This window comes from Loxodonta africana, chromosome 14, assembly GCF_030014295.1.
Source record: "Loxodonta africana isolate mLoxAfr1 chromosome 14, mLoxAfr1.hap2, whole genome shotgun sequence".
NCBI lineage: Eukaryota > Metazoa > Chordata > Mammalia > Proboscidea > Elephantidae > Loxodonta > Loxodonta africana.
In genome coordinates, this window is record NC_087355.1 from 88,504,211 (window position 1) to 88,518,718 (window position 14,508).

Consider the following 14,508-nt stretch of genomic DNA (forward strand, 5'->3'; position numbering starts at 1 on the left):
TTCAGAAGTGTGTTTAGTCAGGAAGACTGTCCCTCCTGATTCATCCCAGGGAATAATTAATAGTGTCTGCTCTACTTCCAGACACTCCCACTTTCGATAATAAAGTAGACAGTCCCACCAAAGGGTGCAGCCACTGTGGAAAGCAGTTTGGCGATTCTTCATGAAGTTGGACACAGAGTTGTACCTGTAGAAACTGCTGAACTGGTTTATGCTTTGCTCTGTATATTCTTAACAATAAAATTAATAAAATTATATTAAAAATTAAAAAATAAGTCAAACACAGAACTACCACCTGACCCAGTAACTCCAATCCTAGGTATACACCCAGAAGTGAAGACAGGAACTCAGACCAAAGCCTGTCCACCCGTATTCGCTGCAGCACTACTCACAATAGCCAAAAGGTAGAAACATGCATCAACACATGAACGGATAAACAAAATGTGGTCTGTGGACAGACAGTGGAATATTATGCAGCCATGAAGAGAAATGAAGTGCCGATGCATGCCACAACATGGATGAACCTTGCAAACATCATGCTGAGCAAAATCAGTCAGTCGCAAAATGACAAATACTGTATGGGCCCACTTATACAAAATAAGCAAATACATGGAAACCAAAGATTACTAACAGTGGCGGGGGGGGGGGGGAGTTTCTAGCAAGTTCCCTGCTGAGAATTTGCATTTCCACTGAATCAGATATACTGAACCAGAATCTACTCTCAGCAAGATTCCAGGTGATTCTTATGTATAACTTCCTGGAACTTGTTAGAAATGCAAATTCTCAGCAGGGGTTCAAACTAGAACTAAGCAGCTGGAAGACGCGGCTCTCATTTGGGGGGCACTGAGTTTGTGTTAACGTTGGTGGAATATTTTGGAAAAGGTATGGCAAGATTGGTGATAAAACAGGAAGAATGTAACCCATGTCACTGAAATCTGAATGGGGAAGTTGTACTGAGAGAATGTTTTGATATGTATATTTTCACCACAATTAAAAACAAAACTTGTACAGTCATCCTGAGTATACCTCTTATGGAAAGATAAATTAGGGGGCACAGCTACAGTTGGTCACAAAAAGTGAGGGACCAGAAAACAAATAGTGGTTTCAGGTTTTTAAGCTTTGGGAGGGAAAGGGTGGAGGAAGAAACAGAGTAACGGAGCTTGGTGGTTTGTCACCACAGCAAAAGCCTAGTTTGGACCGGAGGGCGGAAGGGCTCCGTAGGTGTGGACATGGACCCAGGCCCCACCACTGAGGGCGCCATGATGGAGGCGGGAGGGAAGCAGTGCCCTGCAGAGAAACAGGCAAGGCAGAGGGTGACTGAAGCCGCCAGCCCATCTCCCCACCCAAAACTTGGGAGAAAAAGAACCCACCTTATTTGAATAATTACGGAAGAGTAGTCATACAAGATTCACACTTGAATCACCCATAATGCCTGGGTGAAATATCACTCCTACAACCAAAAATTAAAGAGGCAAAGCGACCTGTCCACAAACAGTGCTTCTGAGATGCAAGCCGGCATTGAGCTTACAGCCAGCAGGTCTCCCTCCCCAACCATGGAGAAACAAACGATGGGGTTCTTTTTGGAACCGATTAAAGACAGAAAACTAGCAGGGGGGCGGGGGGAGGGGGTATTCTGAAGAAATGACATTTTAAAAACAGAAATGTCTGCAACAAGTCAACAACAGGGAGAAAAAAAAAGATGGAGGGGCCCTAGCTCTAGAGTCTCCGTTAAAGAGCTTCAGGAGACATAAAACCAAACGTCATGTCTGAGCTTTTATTAAAATTCGGAATCCAAAACAACCTACCATAAGCACCATTTCTGAGATAATGAGAGAAGCTGATTATGGGTTGTTAGGTGTGGTAATGACATCGGGTTATGCTAAGAAAATGTCCCCATACTTGAGACATGCATGCTTAATGAATGACAGGTCTGGAACTGGCTTTACCATTTCGACAAAGAAAAAAGGCAAGGGGGAATCTCGGGAGCAAGCGTGGAAAAGCCTGGTGACTGTCGGTCCTGGGGGTGGGCGAGCGGGAGTGCATTGTGCCGTGTCACTCGGCTTTTGCGGCTTTTGCGTATTTTTAAGTATTCCCCAACAGCAACTATAAAAAAAGCGAATGTTCTGTTTGGGAGGTTCACAGTGACAATTCATGAAAGAAGAGCATATCTCATCAGACTACTGAGCACGGTAGCGGGCTGCGTCATTGACAATATAAACCGTGAGCTCCAGAAGCACGTTAATTAAAACTTCCGCCGCTGAAACTCGAAGTTAACAAGAGAGAAATTAAAAAAAAAGAAAAAGAAAAGCTACTACTACTTAAAACCGTGTAAGCTTTAGGAGTCAAAGCTTCCATAATCTTTTTTTTTTTTTTACACACTTATTTAAATTCTTCCTCCAAGTTTATAAATAGAACTAAGGAAGCCCTCGCACAGCCAAGTACCCCTGTACTCCCGTACCTCCCAGCTTGCTGCTTCTCTGTGGGCAGAAAGAAGGCAATTTGCTTCTGCGACAACCATGCAACATTACTGGGAGACCTCAACAATGGAAAAGGAAAAGAAGTGGGGTGCATGGCAAGTTAAATTACACTAGAAACCACAGTGTAAATCAGCTATTCTCAAAGGCATAATCTTATTCAGACACCTCTCATTACGCACTCAACTACTAGCTGAAGGTTGGTGGTTCCACCCAAAGGCCCCCCCAAAGAAAGGTCGGGCGATCTGCTTCTGAAAGGGTCACAGCCTTGAAAAATCCTGTGGAGCAGTTCTACTCTGCACACAAGGGGTCGCCAACAGTGGAAATCCACGAGATAGCAACTACCAGTGACAACATTTGAGAGTTACTTTGTAGTAAACTGGTGAGTGTAACTCCCAGGGGTATCTGAGCACAGTAACACCATTAGAAACAATAGGTTTACAGTATGCTGCTGCTCAGACACAGTGAAAGAGCTTTAAGTGGTTAAAAAAAAAGAATCAAACTAATTTGTTCATCTATGAAGGTTCAGAAAGTCGCTGGAGGACCTACCCTAAGCCTTAACTCTTTGAAAGAGTTCAAAAAACTAAAAAATGGTAACACGCCTAACTTTAAGAGCCCAGATACTGATTCACATACGTAACAGTTTTTTATTTGTAACAGGCACAATAGAGGCCTGTTGCACACTCTATATCTGAAATTAATTTACGTAGCAAAACTATCTGTAATTATTTTACAATTCAGGCTGAATGTCCTTTCATTACTCTAAATTAAGAAACACAACACTGAAGAGTCTCACTGACGAGACTCAGCTCCAAAAATTCCTTTGATATGAAATTAACAGCCCTCGCATACAGAATAAAATGGAACTGCATCACAGCCGTATCATTACAAAACAACCTAAAATTTGGGCACACTTCCCATCCTGCCCTTAGCTAAGAATTATCCTACAGACCCATTTATCTTTTCACCCAAAGCTGCCCCATTCCTGAGCAGGTCTTATCTGTGAGCTGTGTGTCCCTCTCCCCATCACCACCAAGGCCTCCACCGGAGCAGGACTCTCCAGAAAGCCGGCAGAGGCCAGGAAGGAGCCTGGAGACCCACAGGGCTGAAGCGTTTTAAGAAATCGATGTGCACGGGGAATTACCCCAGGCCAGGCCAGTGCACGCAGTGGGGGGGGGTGTTGCTTCCTGACGCTCTTGTTTGAATTATACACGCATATAATTTAACGGGTCTAGATTTAACAGGTATTTCTCACCCAGGGGTCAAGGTCAGAAAGGATTGAAAGCCACTTCTCTGAGGAGGGTGTCAAGAGAATCGGCTTGCGTGTCTGACAGATTGGTCTAATGCTCACTGGCTGTCTGACCTTGGGGGAGTTCTTAACCTCTCTGAGCCTCTGTTGTCCACCTTTAAAATGAAGAACCACCACCAACTTCAGCAAGCTGTCCAGTGGATTAAGGAACACACTCTACAGAAAAGCCTGACCTTCCTTCAAGGTTCTTCACTTTTTGCCGGCCTCCAACTTGTAAACTCAAAGTCTGAAAAAACATACCAAGTAGGTCGCTAACACTTACTGGGTCCCTTTAGACGGATCAGCTCTCAGAGCCTGACTCAAGGCGGAGAGGACCATCCGGCCCATTTCACGGGTCGGGGTCTGTCCACTCAGGGCCCCAAGAAGCCAGGATCTGACCCCAGGGCTTGTGGCAACGGAGCTCAGGCTCTGCCCGCCAGGGCTGGGGCACCTCCGAGGTGCCGGGTTCAAACCATTTTGCAATCAAATTGCTGGGAGCCCTAAAGAGTTGGAAAGTTGGGTCGGCTCAGCCTTGGGAAAGCTTTCTAACCAACTGTGACATCAGAAATAAGACACCCGGAATCCGCCAGGCACCGAGCTCACTGCGGGGAGCGATCAGAGCCGGCCCCAGTGGCTCGGGGGCCTGAGGCGGGCGGGCAGGGAGGCGCGGAGGGCCGGGAAGGAGAACGCACGGAGCCCCGGGCGCGGTGGCCAGGCCGGAGCTCGGCGGACAAAGGCGCAGCAATGCCCGGGCCAAGTGGCAGGGCCGCGGGGAAGCGGGGCGGCCACGTGCCCGGCGGGAGACGGCGACAGCGTTTCAACGCTGGACCATTTTCTCCGCCAGCAAGTTAGCCGCCCTCCCTCTCGGCATTAAAGAAGGAAAATGTGCGCCTGCTTCAAGTTTTTAGAACTTTTCCGACGCAGGCGAGGCTGTCTCGGAGGCAGGGAAGCCGACGACATCAGCTCGTCTCCCACCTCGTTCCAGGAACCGGGGAGGGCGCCCCGCGCCACGGGAGGCGCCGCGCGGCTCCGGGCCGCTCCCACCCGCACGGAGCCCCGGGCCGGCGCCACCGCGCGGGCGAGGACCCCGGCCCGCCGCCCCCGGCCCCGCCCCGGCCCCCGGCCCCGGTCCCCGACCCCGGTCCCCGGCCCCGGTCCCCGGTCCCCGGCCCCTGCCGTACGCCCAGGCCGCTGGGCTCGGGCCTCCACGCGGCGCCCGGCCGGACCCGGGGCGCGGGGAGCGGGTGGCCTCCCGCCTCGCGCCGCCAACCGCCGCACTCACCGGGGCCGGCTGCCGAGTACATGGTGGCGCCGCTGAAGGCTCTGCGCGAGGGGCGGCCGCGCGCACCACCCGACGCCGAGAGCTCGAGGAGCTGCCGGCCGCTCGATCTGCCCCGGCGCGGCCGCCTCGCCGAACAGGTTTACCCGCCGCGGCGGGCGGGGCGGGGAGGGCGCGGGGAGGGGCGCCGGCCGGCGGGGGAGGCGCGCGCGCCCGCGGGGGAGGCCGGCCCTGCGCGCCACCGGGTCCGCGCCGGGGGCTGCGGGGCGGGGAGCCCGGGGGCGGGCGAGGGGCGGCGAGTGGGGACCAGGGGCTGGGGCGCCCGGGAGGGACGTGGACGGAGACTCGGGGCTGGAGGGGAGTCGGGGGGGACTGGGCGGAGACTCGGGGCTGGAGGGGAGTCGGGGGGGACTGGGCGGAGACTCGGGGCTGGAGGAGAGTCCGGGGGGGACTGGGCGGAGACTCGGGGTTGGAGGGGAGTCCGGGGGGGACTGGGCGGAGACTCGGGGCTGGAGGGGAGTCCGGGGGGGACTGGGCGGAGACTCGGGGCTGGGGTTCCGGGGGGACCTAGGCGGGGACCCGGGGCTGGGAGGGGACCTGGGCGGGGATTGGAGCCGAGTGGGCGGGGACGCGGGGGTTGGAGGGTTCCGGGGGCGACTTGGGCGGGGACCGGCGGCGGGGGGCGACGGTCCGGTGCAGCGCCCGGGAGGAGCGACGCCGTCCCCCGGCCCGGAGGCGCCCCTGAGTCTCCCGCCCCCACCCTCGGGCGGCTTCGCGGCTGCTCTGGGGCCCGGTGCACTTGGGCACGATGTGGCGGGGGTGCGGGAGTCCGCCTCCTGGCCGCGCCTGCCGCATCGCAGCCTGGCTTTTTTAAATTAATAACGAAACATGAATGTCGGCGCTTGAACTTGAACGCGCTCCCTGCCCATTCGCGCACAACCACACCGCCACCTCCCGGCGCGACTTAGACGCAGCCCAGCCGGCTCTGCTCCGGGGCTGGGGCCCACTGCCCCCAGCCCCCTTGGGCTCTGTTGGGCCCGTCTTTCAAGCGGTGCCCTTACCAGCCCCCACCATGTCACTCTTTCATGTGCCTTTCTGTGCTTTCCTGCCTCTGCCTGGGATGTTCCCCCACCCAAATCCTCCTCACCGCCAAGTCCCTCTGGGCCCCACCTCTCCCTTGGAGCCTTTCCTAGGGGTACTAGGTAGAGGTTACCTCCTTCCTGCCCCAGTAGGCGGGCTATTAAAGTCAGAAGGTGACACACAACCTGAGTTACTCATTTTCTAACACTTTCACCTGCTCCTTTCTCCAGGCATCCTATGAATACGTATTATTGTCATGTTGTCGTGTGCAAGGCCCAGTGTGTTGGGGGAGGTGCAGGGCCCTTGGCAGGTTTATGATGAGATCTCTGCTGTCTCAGAAGCCATTGCCGTTGAGTCGATTCTGACTCATAGGGGCCCTATAGGACAGAGAAGAACTGCCCCATAGAGTTTCCAGTGAGTGCCTGGTGGATTCAAACTGCAGACCTTTTTGTTAGCAGCCATAGCACTTAATCACTATGACACCAGGGCTTCCTAATGTCATCCCTAAATAAGTGAAGGAAAACTGTAATTTCCTACAGAGAGAAACTTATAAGGAAGACATCTGTCTTCACCAAGTTCCCGATGGAGTGGGGCTCCTCCTCAGTCTCTGAGTCCTGTCGCTGCAGTCTCCCATATGCCCAGCCACCCGTCTCCAACTCTGCCCACCACCTCCACCTGAGAAGGCTGAGCCACCTGACCAACCACTGAAATGACCCTTCCCTCTCCTTCCCCTCTGAGCCGCAGCTGGAGGCATGTTGTGCGAACACAAAGCTGATCTTGGTCTACTTTGCGTACAGCCCTTCCCTGGGTTCCTGTCTCCATCCACACAGGGCCCAACATCCTTACTCTGGTCTACAGTAGAGCCCCACCTGTTTGCCAGAGTCTTCTCACATCAGACTCCAGGGCTGTTCAGATCCACGTCTTTGCTTTCTCAAGACTGTTATCGTGAGAACGTGAATTTGGAGAAAATGTGTGGCAGTATCCGGTAAAAGCTAAACACGAACCCACATCTCGGCTCCCGCATATATGTTGTTGGTGTTGTGAGCTGCCGTGGGGTCAGACACCCCCCCCATTGGTGGCGACATGCACACCTCAGCAAAACACTGCCCTGTCCTGCCCATCCGCATGATGGGTTGTGGCTCCCATGGTCGAGATCATATTATCGATGGCTGATTTTCAGAAGTAAATCACCAGGCATTTCTTCCTAGTCCAAGTAGTCTGGAAGCTTCGCTGAAACCTGTTCAGCTTCACAGCAACACACAAGCCTCTATTGACAGACGGGTGGTGGCGACACATGAGGTACACTGGCCGGGAATCGAACCCGGGTCTCCTGCATAGAAGGTGAGGATCCTGCCTCTGAACCACCACTGGCCCCACACATTGTTTAGGGATGCAAAGCTAATAATAGAAATACAGAGAAAAACAAGAAGGTGATTATCATAAGAGTCAGAATGGGGTTTACTGCTGGGGAGGTGTGACCACAGAGAGGCCCATGGGGACTTTTGGGGTCCAAGGCGTGTTCCTTCTGGCCGTGGATGGGTGGATACTGGCGTTTGCCTTGCAACAATCCCTTAAGCTTTATGTTTTAAAAACTTCCCTGTACCTCTGTTATACTTCATAACAAAGAAGTCTTGAAATAAACGTGAATGTTATCACTCCTATTTATGAACCACAAAACACACACACACACACAGAAAACCCACTGCGGTGGAATCAATTCCGACTCCTAGGGATCCTATAGGACGGGGTACAGCTGCCCTCTAGGGATCCTATAGGACGGGGTACAGCTGCCCCCTAGGGATCCTACAGGACGGGGTACAGCTGCCCCCTAGGGTTTCCAAGGACGGGGTACAGCTGCCCCCTAGGGATCCTACAGGACGGGGTACAGCTGCCCCCTAGGGATCCTACAGGACGGGGTACAGCTGGCCCCTAGGGATCCTATAGGACAGGGTACAGCTGCCCCCTAGAGTTTCCAAGGCTGTAACCTTTAAGGAATCAGACCGCCACGTCGTCCTCCAGGGGAGCTGCGGATGGGTTTGAACTGCCAACCTTTTAGTGAACAGCTGAGCACTTAACCACTGTGCCATCAGGGCTCCTTTTATAAACCACACCCCCTTATAATTCTCCTCAACCCCACAGGCCTCTCTCCATGGTCCCTCTCAGACACCCACAAAACTCGTTTCTGCCTGGAATCCCCGGATCACTCAGGGGCCTGACTGCCCCGCGGTTTGCAGCTGTCACCTCTAGCTCCAGAATGCCCAGAACTAGGATCCCCCCCTGCCGTCTGGACTCCATTGCTCCCCTCTTTTTCCTGGAGCCCGGCGTTGGGTAACTTTGTTGCAAACCTCTTTTCTAGAAGGTGTCTGCTTCATTGCGTCGCTCCTTTCTGAGATCCCTCATCCTTGGCCCCCTGCTGGCCAAGGGGCGCTGGTGCCGCTTTCGCGTCCCCGCAGCACGCACCCGTCCCCGCCCCCTGCGGAGCCCTCGGGGCCTAGGGGATCCTGCGCTCCCCGCCCCAAAGCGCGGGGACACGGGGTTCTCTCCGCGTGGTCCTGGCCCTCCTTTGCCTGCCCTCTTCCGAGGTAAAACCATGCTTGACTTCACCCTGCTGCGCCTGTGCTGAGGAATCCCAGGCCCCTTGCCACAGCCCTCGCCCCCCAAATTCGCTTCAGACCCAGGACATCAAAGCTCACCCTCTCCCTCCTCCAGCTGCTGTTTCTCCTTTGCTCGCCAGCGGGTTAATACAGTCAGTGTCCACCAAAACAAACCAAACCCACTGCTCGTGTGGATCCAGACTCATCGAGTAGAACTTCCCTGTGGGGTTTCCTAGGCTGTAATCTTTACAGAAGTTGGCTGCCACATCTTTCTCCTGCAGAGCGGCTGGTGAGTTCAAACTGCCAACCTTTGGGTTAGCAACCTAGCTCTTAAACCACTGTGCCACCAGGGCTCCTCACCATGCACCAGACAGCTCCACGCTCTACCATTCCCTCAGGCATCCATCTTTCCCTCCCCCTCCTCATCCAGCATTTGGGTGTTTGCCACACAGAGCTGACTCCTCCCTACAATTTCTTGCTCTGTGGTTTTGGATCCCTATGCTTTGATGCCACGACCCACCCTCAGTCCGTCGCACTATTGTGGTTTGTGTGTTGCTGTGATGCTGGAAGCTATACCATTGGTATTTCAAATACCAGCAGGGTCACCCATGGTGGACAGGTTGTAGTGGAGCTTCTAGGCTAAGACAAATTAGGAAGAAAGATTTGGCAATCTACTTCTGAAAATTAGCTAATGAAAACCCTATGGGTCACACACAAAAAAAAACACTGTTCGACTTGCTTCTTTGGACATGTCATCAGGCGGGATCAGTGGCTGGAGGAGGACATCGTGTTTCGTGAAGCAGAGGCCAGCGAGGGTGAGGGAGACCCTTGGTGAGATGGATTGGCACAATAGCTGCAATGATGGACTCAAGCATGCAGGCAATCACAAGGCTGACACAGGACCAGGCAACATTTTATTCTGTTACATACAAGGTGACCATGAGTTGGAGCCAACCTGACAACAGCTATCCATCCATCGGTCCGTCCGTCCATCCTTCTGTCCGTCCACCCATCCATCCACCTACCTACCTACGTATCGTGTGTCATCTATCTGTCTATCATCCATCTATCCATGTGTCTCTCTGTCTATGCTTTGATGTGACTGCTGTGCTTTCATCATAACCGGAAACACCTGTCAGAGGTCAGGCTGAAGGTCTGCAAGTTGGGTGCGTGCAGCCTAGGGCAATAATGCTGCAGGGAAGAGAACAGGGCTGAGCTCGGGAGGAGAAAGCACGCCCACTGCTGTTCATGGTCAGTGGGCCCTCAAAGCTCTCGACTTTGGGGGGTCTCAGTTTCTGCAAGACTAAAATGAGGGTACTGGAATGAATCAGCTGTTCCCCAAACGTTTTCTGCACATGGTTAAATTTGTAAATGTTAGGTCAAACCATACTAAACGGATTTATTGACTGAAAGCCTTGGAGCTGTTACTGAGGTATTGAGAACCGTGATTCTCCAAGGAAAGAAGGGGACACAGAGTAACACCATGCCCCCACTCCATCTGGCCACAGAACTCCCTTTTACACAAATACGCACAATCGATTTTTGACAAAGTTACAAAATCAATTCAATGGAGGAAAGAGTTGTCTCAACAAACGGTGCGGGAGCAATTGGACATGTGTAGGCAGAAGGTCGACCCCGGCCTCACACTGTACGGAAAAGTTAACTCAAAATGGACCCCATATTTATGTAAAACTGTAAAACAGAAAAAAGAAAAAGAAAAAACAGCAATTCTTTGGGATCTAAAAAAAAAACCTGTTGCCATCAAGTGGATTCTGACTCCTGTCGATCCCATGTGTTACACAGGAGAACAGCCCCATGGGGTTTTCTTGGCTGTAATTCCTTACAGAAACAGATAGCCAGGCCTTGCAGTGCTGCTGCGTGGGTTTGAACTGGCAATCTTTAGGTTAGTATTAGAGTGCACACTGCACCACCCAGGGATTTCTTTGGGATCTAGAGCTAGGCGAATAGTTCTTAGAATTGGCACCAAAACACGCTCCATAAAAGACAAAATTGATACATCAAAATAACAAAATTACCTCATCAAAAATAAAACTTTCATTCTGTGGAAAAATCCTGTTGGAAGATGAAAAGATAAGCTACAGAGTGGGAGAAAATATTTGCAAGCTACACGTGTGACAAAGGACTAGTATCTAGAATATATAAAGAACTCTCAAAATTCAACAGTAAAAAAAGCAAGCAACCCACTTAGAACATGGGCAGAAGATATGGAGAGACGTTTCACTGAAGAAGATACACAGGTAGAAAAGAGACACGTGCAAACATGCTCAACGTCACCGGCCATTTGGGAAATGCGAATTAAAGCCACAACAAGATAACACTACCCACCTATCAGTATGGCTAAAATTAAATTAAAAAAAAAAGATGAGAATGCCAAATGCTGGTGAGGATGTGGAGAAAGGGGATCACCCGCATGGGTGATGGGAATGCCAAATGGTACAGCCTCTAGGGAAAACAGTTTGGCAAGTTTCTTAATAAACTAAACATGCAGCTTCCGCATGACCCAGCAGTCACACTCCTGGGTGATCCCAGAGAAATGAAAACTCATGTTCACACGTAAACCTGTACACAAATGTTCCTAGCAGCTTTATCTGTAACAGCCTTCAGCTGGAAACAACCCAGATGTCCTTCAGCGAGTGAAGAGCTAAACAAACTCTGATACATCCATACAATGGACCACTGCTCAGTAATAAAAAAAAAAAAAAAAACTGTTGGTGTACCCCCCAGCCTGCATGAGTCTCACAGTATGCTGAATAACAAAGCCCACCCTACTCCTGTCGGTATCCCAGTTGTGATACTGCGCTATAGTTTCGCATGATATTACCATTGGGGGGAACAGGGTAAAGGGTACCTGGAATCTCTGTGTATTACTTCTACAACTGTATGTAAATCTATAATTATTTCAAAACAAAGAGTTTAATTTTAATTAAAAAAAAAAAAAAACCTAGGCTGTAACCTCCATCCCCACCACCACCCCCCCCTCAAAAAGACAGAATTACTAGATTAATGCAAACCCCTTGCAAGAAATGTCTCTTCGCTTTGGGGAGAATGTCAGCTCCCAGGCTCACACCTCTACACATCGTTCCTGCATTCCAGGGAGTTACAACACGATGCAACTCCACCCCTCCCTGCCCCTACACAAGGTCACTTCCCCAGAAGCTGGATAACCAAGGAGATTGACCAGTGTGGTGACCCCTTGCACCCACACACGGGTGTTGTCACTCAGCGACCTGCTCCTGAACATCTTGGTCTCCTGTGCACCCGAGGCAAAGCAGAAGGTTCACACCTGCACGAGGGAGTATCAGGAAAAGTGTCAGAAACACCACACTCAGATGTGTGCAACTGGAAGGCCCCAGCTTTGTTTGGGTTTTTTTTCTTTCTTTCTTTTCCCCTTTCATTTCTCTCATTGAAATATTTAAGTGTATACTTTGGATGTCTCATAGAATTATTCATAGCGATAATTTGTAGAACTGTTGGCAATCTGAAAGGAAGAAAGCTGAAACACATGAAAGGGCTGCCTCCTGGAAAATCTAAGTTAGCAGCTGACTTCCTGCATGACTAAGGCGGCATCTTCGTGGACGTCTGTACAGCCCCTGATGTGTTATGCAGCTACTGTCCAGAAGCTGTAGTGCCGATTGTAATATTATCATTGCTGTCCATTGCCACATAAACTGTAAAATAAGCGTGTTAAAAAAAAACAAAACCAAACCCACTGCCATCAATTCCAACTTACAGCAACCCTACAGTACAGAGTAGAACTGCCTCTTAGAGTTTCCAAGGAGTGGCTGGTGGATTTGAACCGCCGGTCTTTTGGTGAGTGGCTAGCAGAGCTCTTAACCGCTGCATCACCATGGCTCCCAAGCATGTTAAGTTTCACCAAAAAAAAAAACAAGCAACAATCTGGAAAAGCTATGGGGATCGTACTGACTTTGTGGATGAAGATGGATGAAGCTTTGAGGACATCTCTACAACTTTATTGTCAGTGGGGATAACTAACAGCAGGAGCTCAGGAGACGTCAGCCTTGCCTGTGCCTCCGAGACAGGTACAGCGAGAAGCAAGGGCTGATGCAGAACCAGAGCTGTGAGACCTGTTTACATCACACTTGTTCTCATCTCATTCCCTCAGGGGCAGCTGGAGATGAGCAGGCAGAAAGGCCCTGTGGAGATGTAAACCACTTAAAAATCTGCCCCAACCCCCTCCACTGGGCTGATGGCCTGGGTGGTGCCGGTCCCCACCCCAAGTCAGCGTTAGACTACCCATCGTGGTCCAAGGCCTTCTGGGCACAGACATTCCTGTTGCACTGTTAGTTGCCATCAGTTGATTCTGGCTCATGACGACCCATGTGAGCAGAGCAGAGCTGTGCTCCATAGGGCCTCCTGACGTTCTTACTAGGCTTGCCATTCCACGGGCTTAGAGATCACCTCCCAGATGCCAAGGGCAAAGCCAGACCTCTTTTTGGGCAAGATTGAATTCTTTACTACACAGTCCCCAAATTCATCGAGACAGTCAATGCAATCCCATAGCTTTTTGTTGTTGTTTCTTGTTTGTTTTGGGTGGAACTTAACACGTTTATTTTACAATTTACGTGGAAATGGAAAGGACAAGAAGAGCCAGATGGAATATGACGTATCAAGTCTTATGAAGCGATGGTAACTGAGAGAGGGTGTTGCTTCATCGACGGAGACCCTCGGAACAGAAGAACCCAGAAAGTGCGCACATGTGGGCCCTTGCTTCATGAGTAAGCTGAAACCACAGGGCCGTGGGGGAAAGGACGGACTTGTTGATAACGGTGCCTGGATAAGTGGGCATGCATACGGGAAAAACGCACTACAAACCAATTCTAGGCGGAGAACAGGTCGAATGTGAAAGACCAAACAATAAAGACTTTGTAAGATAATATCTAAACCAAACCCGCTGCTGTCAAGTGGATTCTGGCTCATAGCGATCCTGTGTAGAACAGTGTAGAACTGCCCCACAGGGTTTCCAAGGCTGTAACCTTTACAGAAGCAGACTGCTACATCTTCCTCCTGCAGAGGAGCTGGTGGCATCTAACCAGTAATCTTTTGGTAAGCAGCCGAGTTCTTCAACCCTGTGCCACCAGGGTTCCTTTAAGATAATATTGGAGACCATTTTTATTACCTTGAGGTAGGAAAAAATTTCTTAAATAAGACAACACTGCCATATACCATAAGGACTACAGCCAAGAAAACCCTATGGAGAAGTTCTCCTCTGTGACACACGGGGTTGCCAAGAGCCGGAATTGACTCATGGCGCACTGGGTTTTGTTAATGGGCTTACCAAGAAGCTCTGTGGGGCAGTTCTACTCTGTCCTATAGGGTCACTATGAGTTGGATGACAACAGGTTTCGTGAAAAGTTGGACTCCATTAAGTTAACATCTTCTGTTCGTCAAAAGACACCATAAGGGTGCCATCTTATTTGGATTTTGATTCAAACAAACTGCAAAAAAAAAAATCATCATCCTGATACAATTAGGAAAATGTGAATTTTGACTGTATATTTGATGATATTCAAGGATAATTATCATTTTTTAAAGCTGTGATAATGGTATTTTGATTGTCAAAATATATACCAAGGGATTCTGCACTTGAGTTTTATGTTTCTTCTTACTCTCAAGATTCATTGAATGAACTTGACATCCATGGTCTGCAAACTCTTTTGTTCTCATATCCACCAAAATAATTTTGAATACTTTTTATCCCACTCACACATTAAGTTAACATCTAAAATATTTCATAAGTTTAAATTGTTACAAAGA

At 50.5% G+C, this 14,508-nt stretch overlaps 1 protein-coding gene across 1 annotated transcript in view; it reads right to left on the reverse strand.

Annotated features, from left to right (window-relative positions):
* The window catches only part of AGO2 (argonaute RISC catalytic component 2), a 107,323-nt gene extending 102,159 nt beyond the window's left edge, over positions 1 to 5,164 (reverse strand). The window contains exon 1 of the mRNA XM_064268119.1: positions 5,042 to 5,164. Coding sequence (XP_064124189.1) covers positions 5,042 to 5,063 — 22 coding nt within the window. The 5' untranslated portion in view covers positions 5,064 to 5,164. The remainder of the gene's footprint in view (positions 1 to 5,041) is intronic.
* Between the last annotated feature and the right edge of the window lie 9,344 nt (positions 5,165 to 14,508).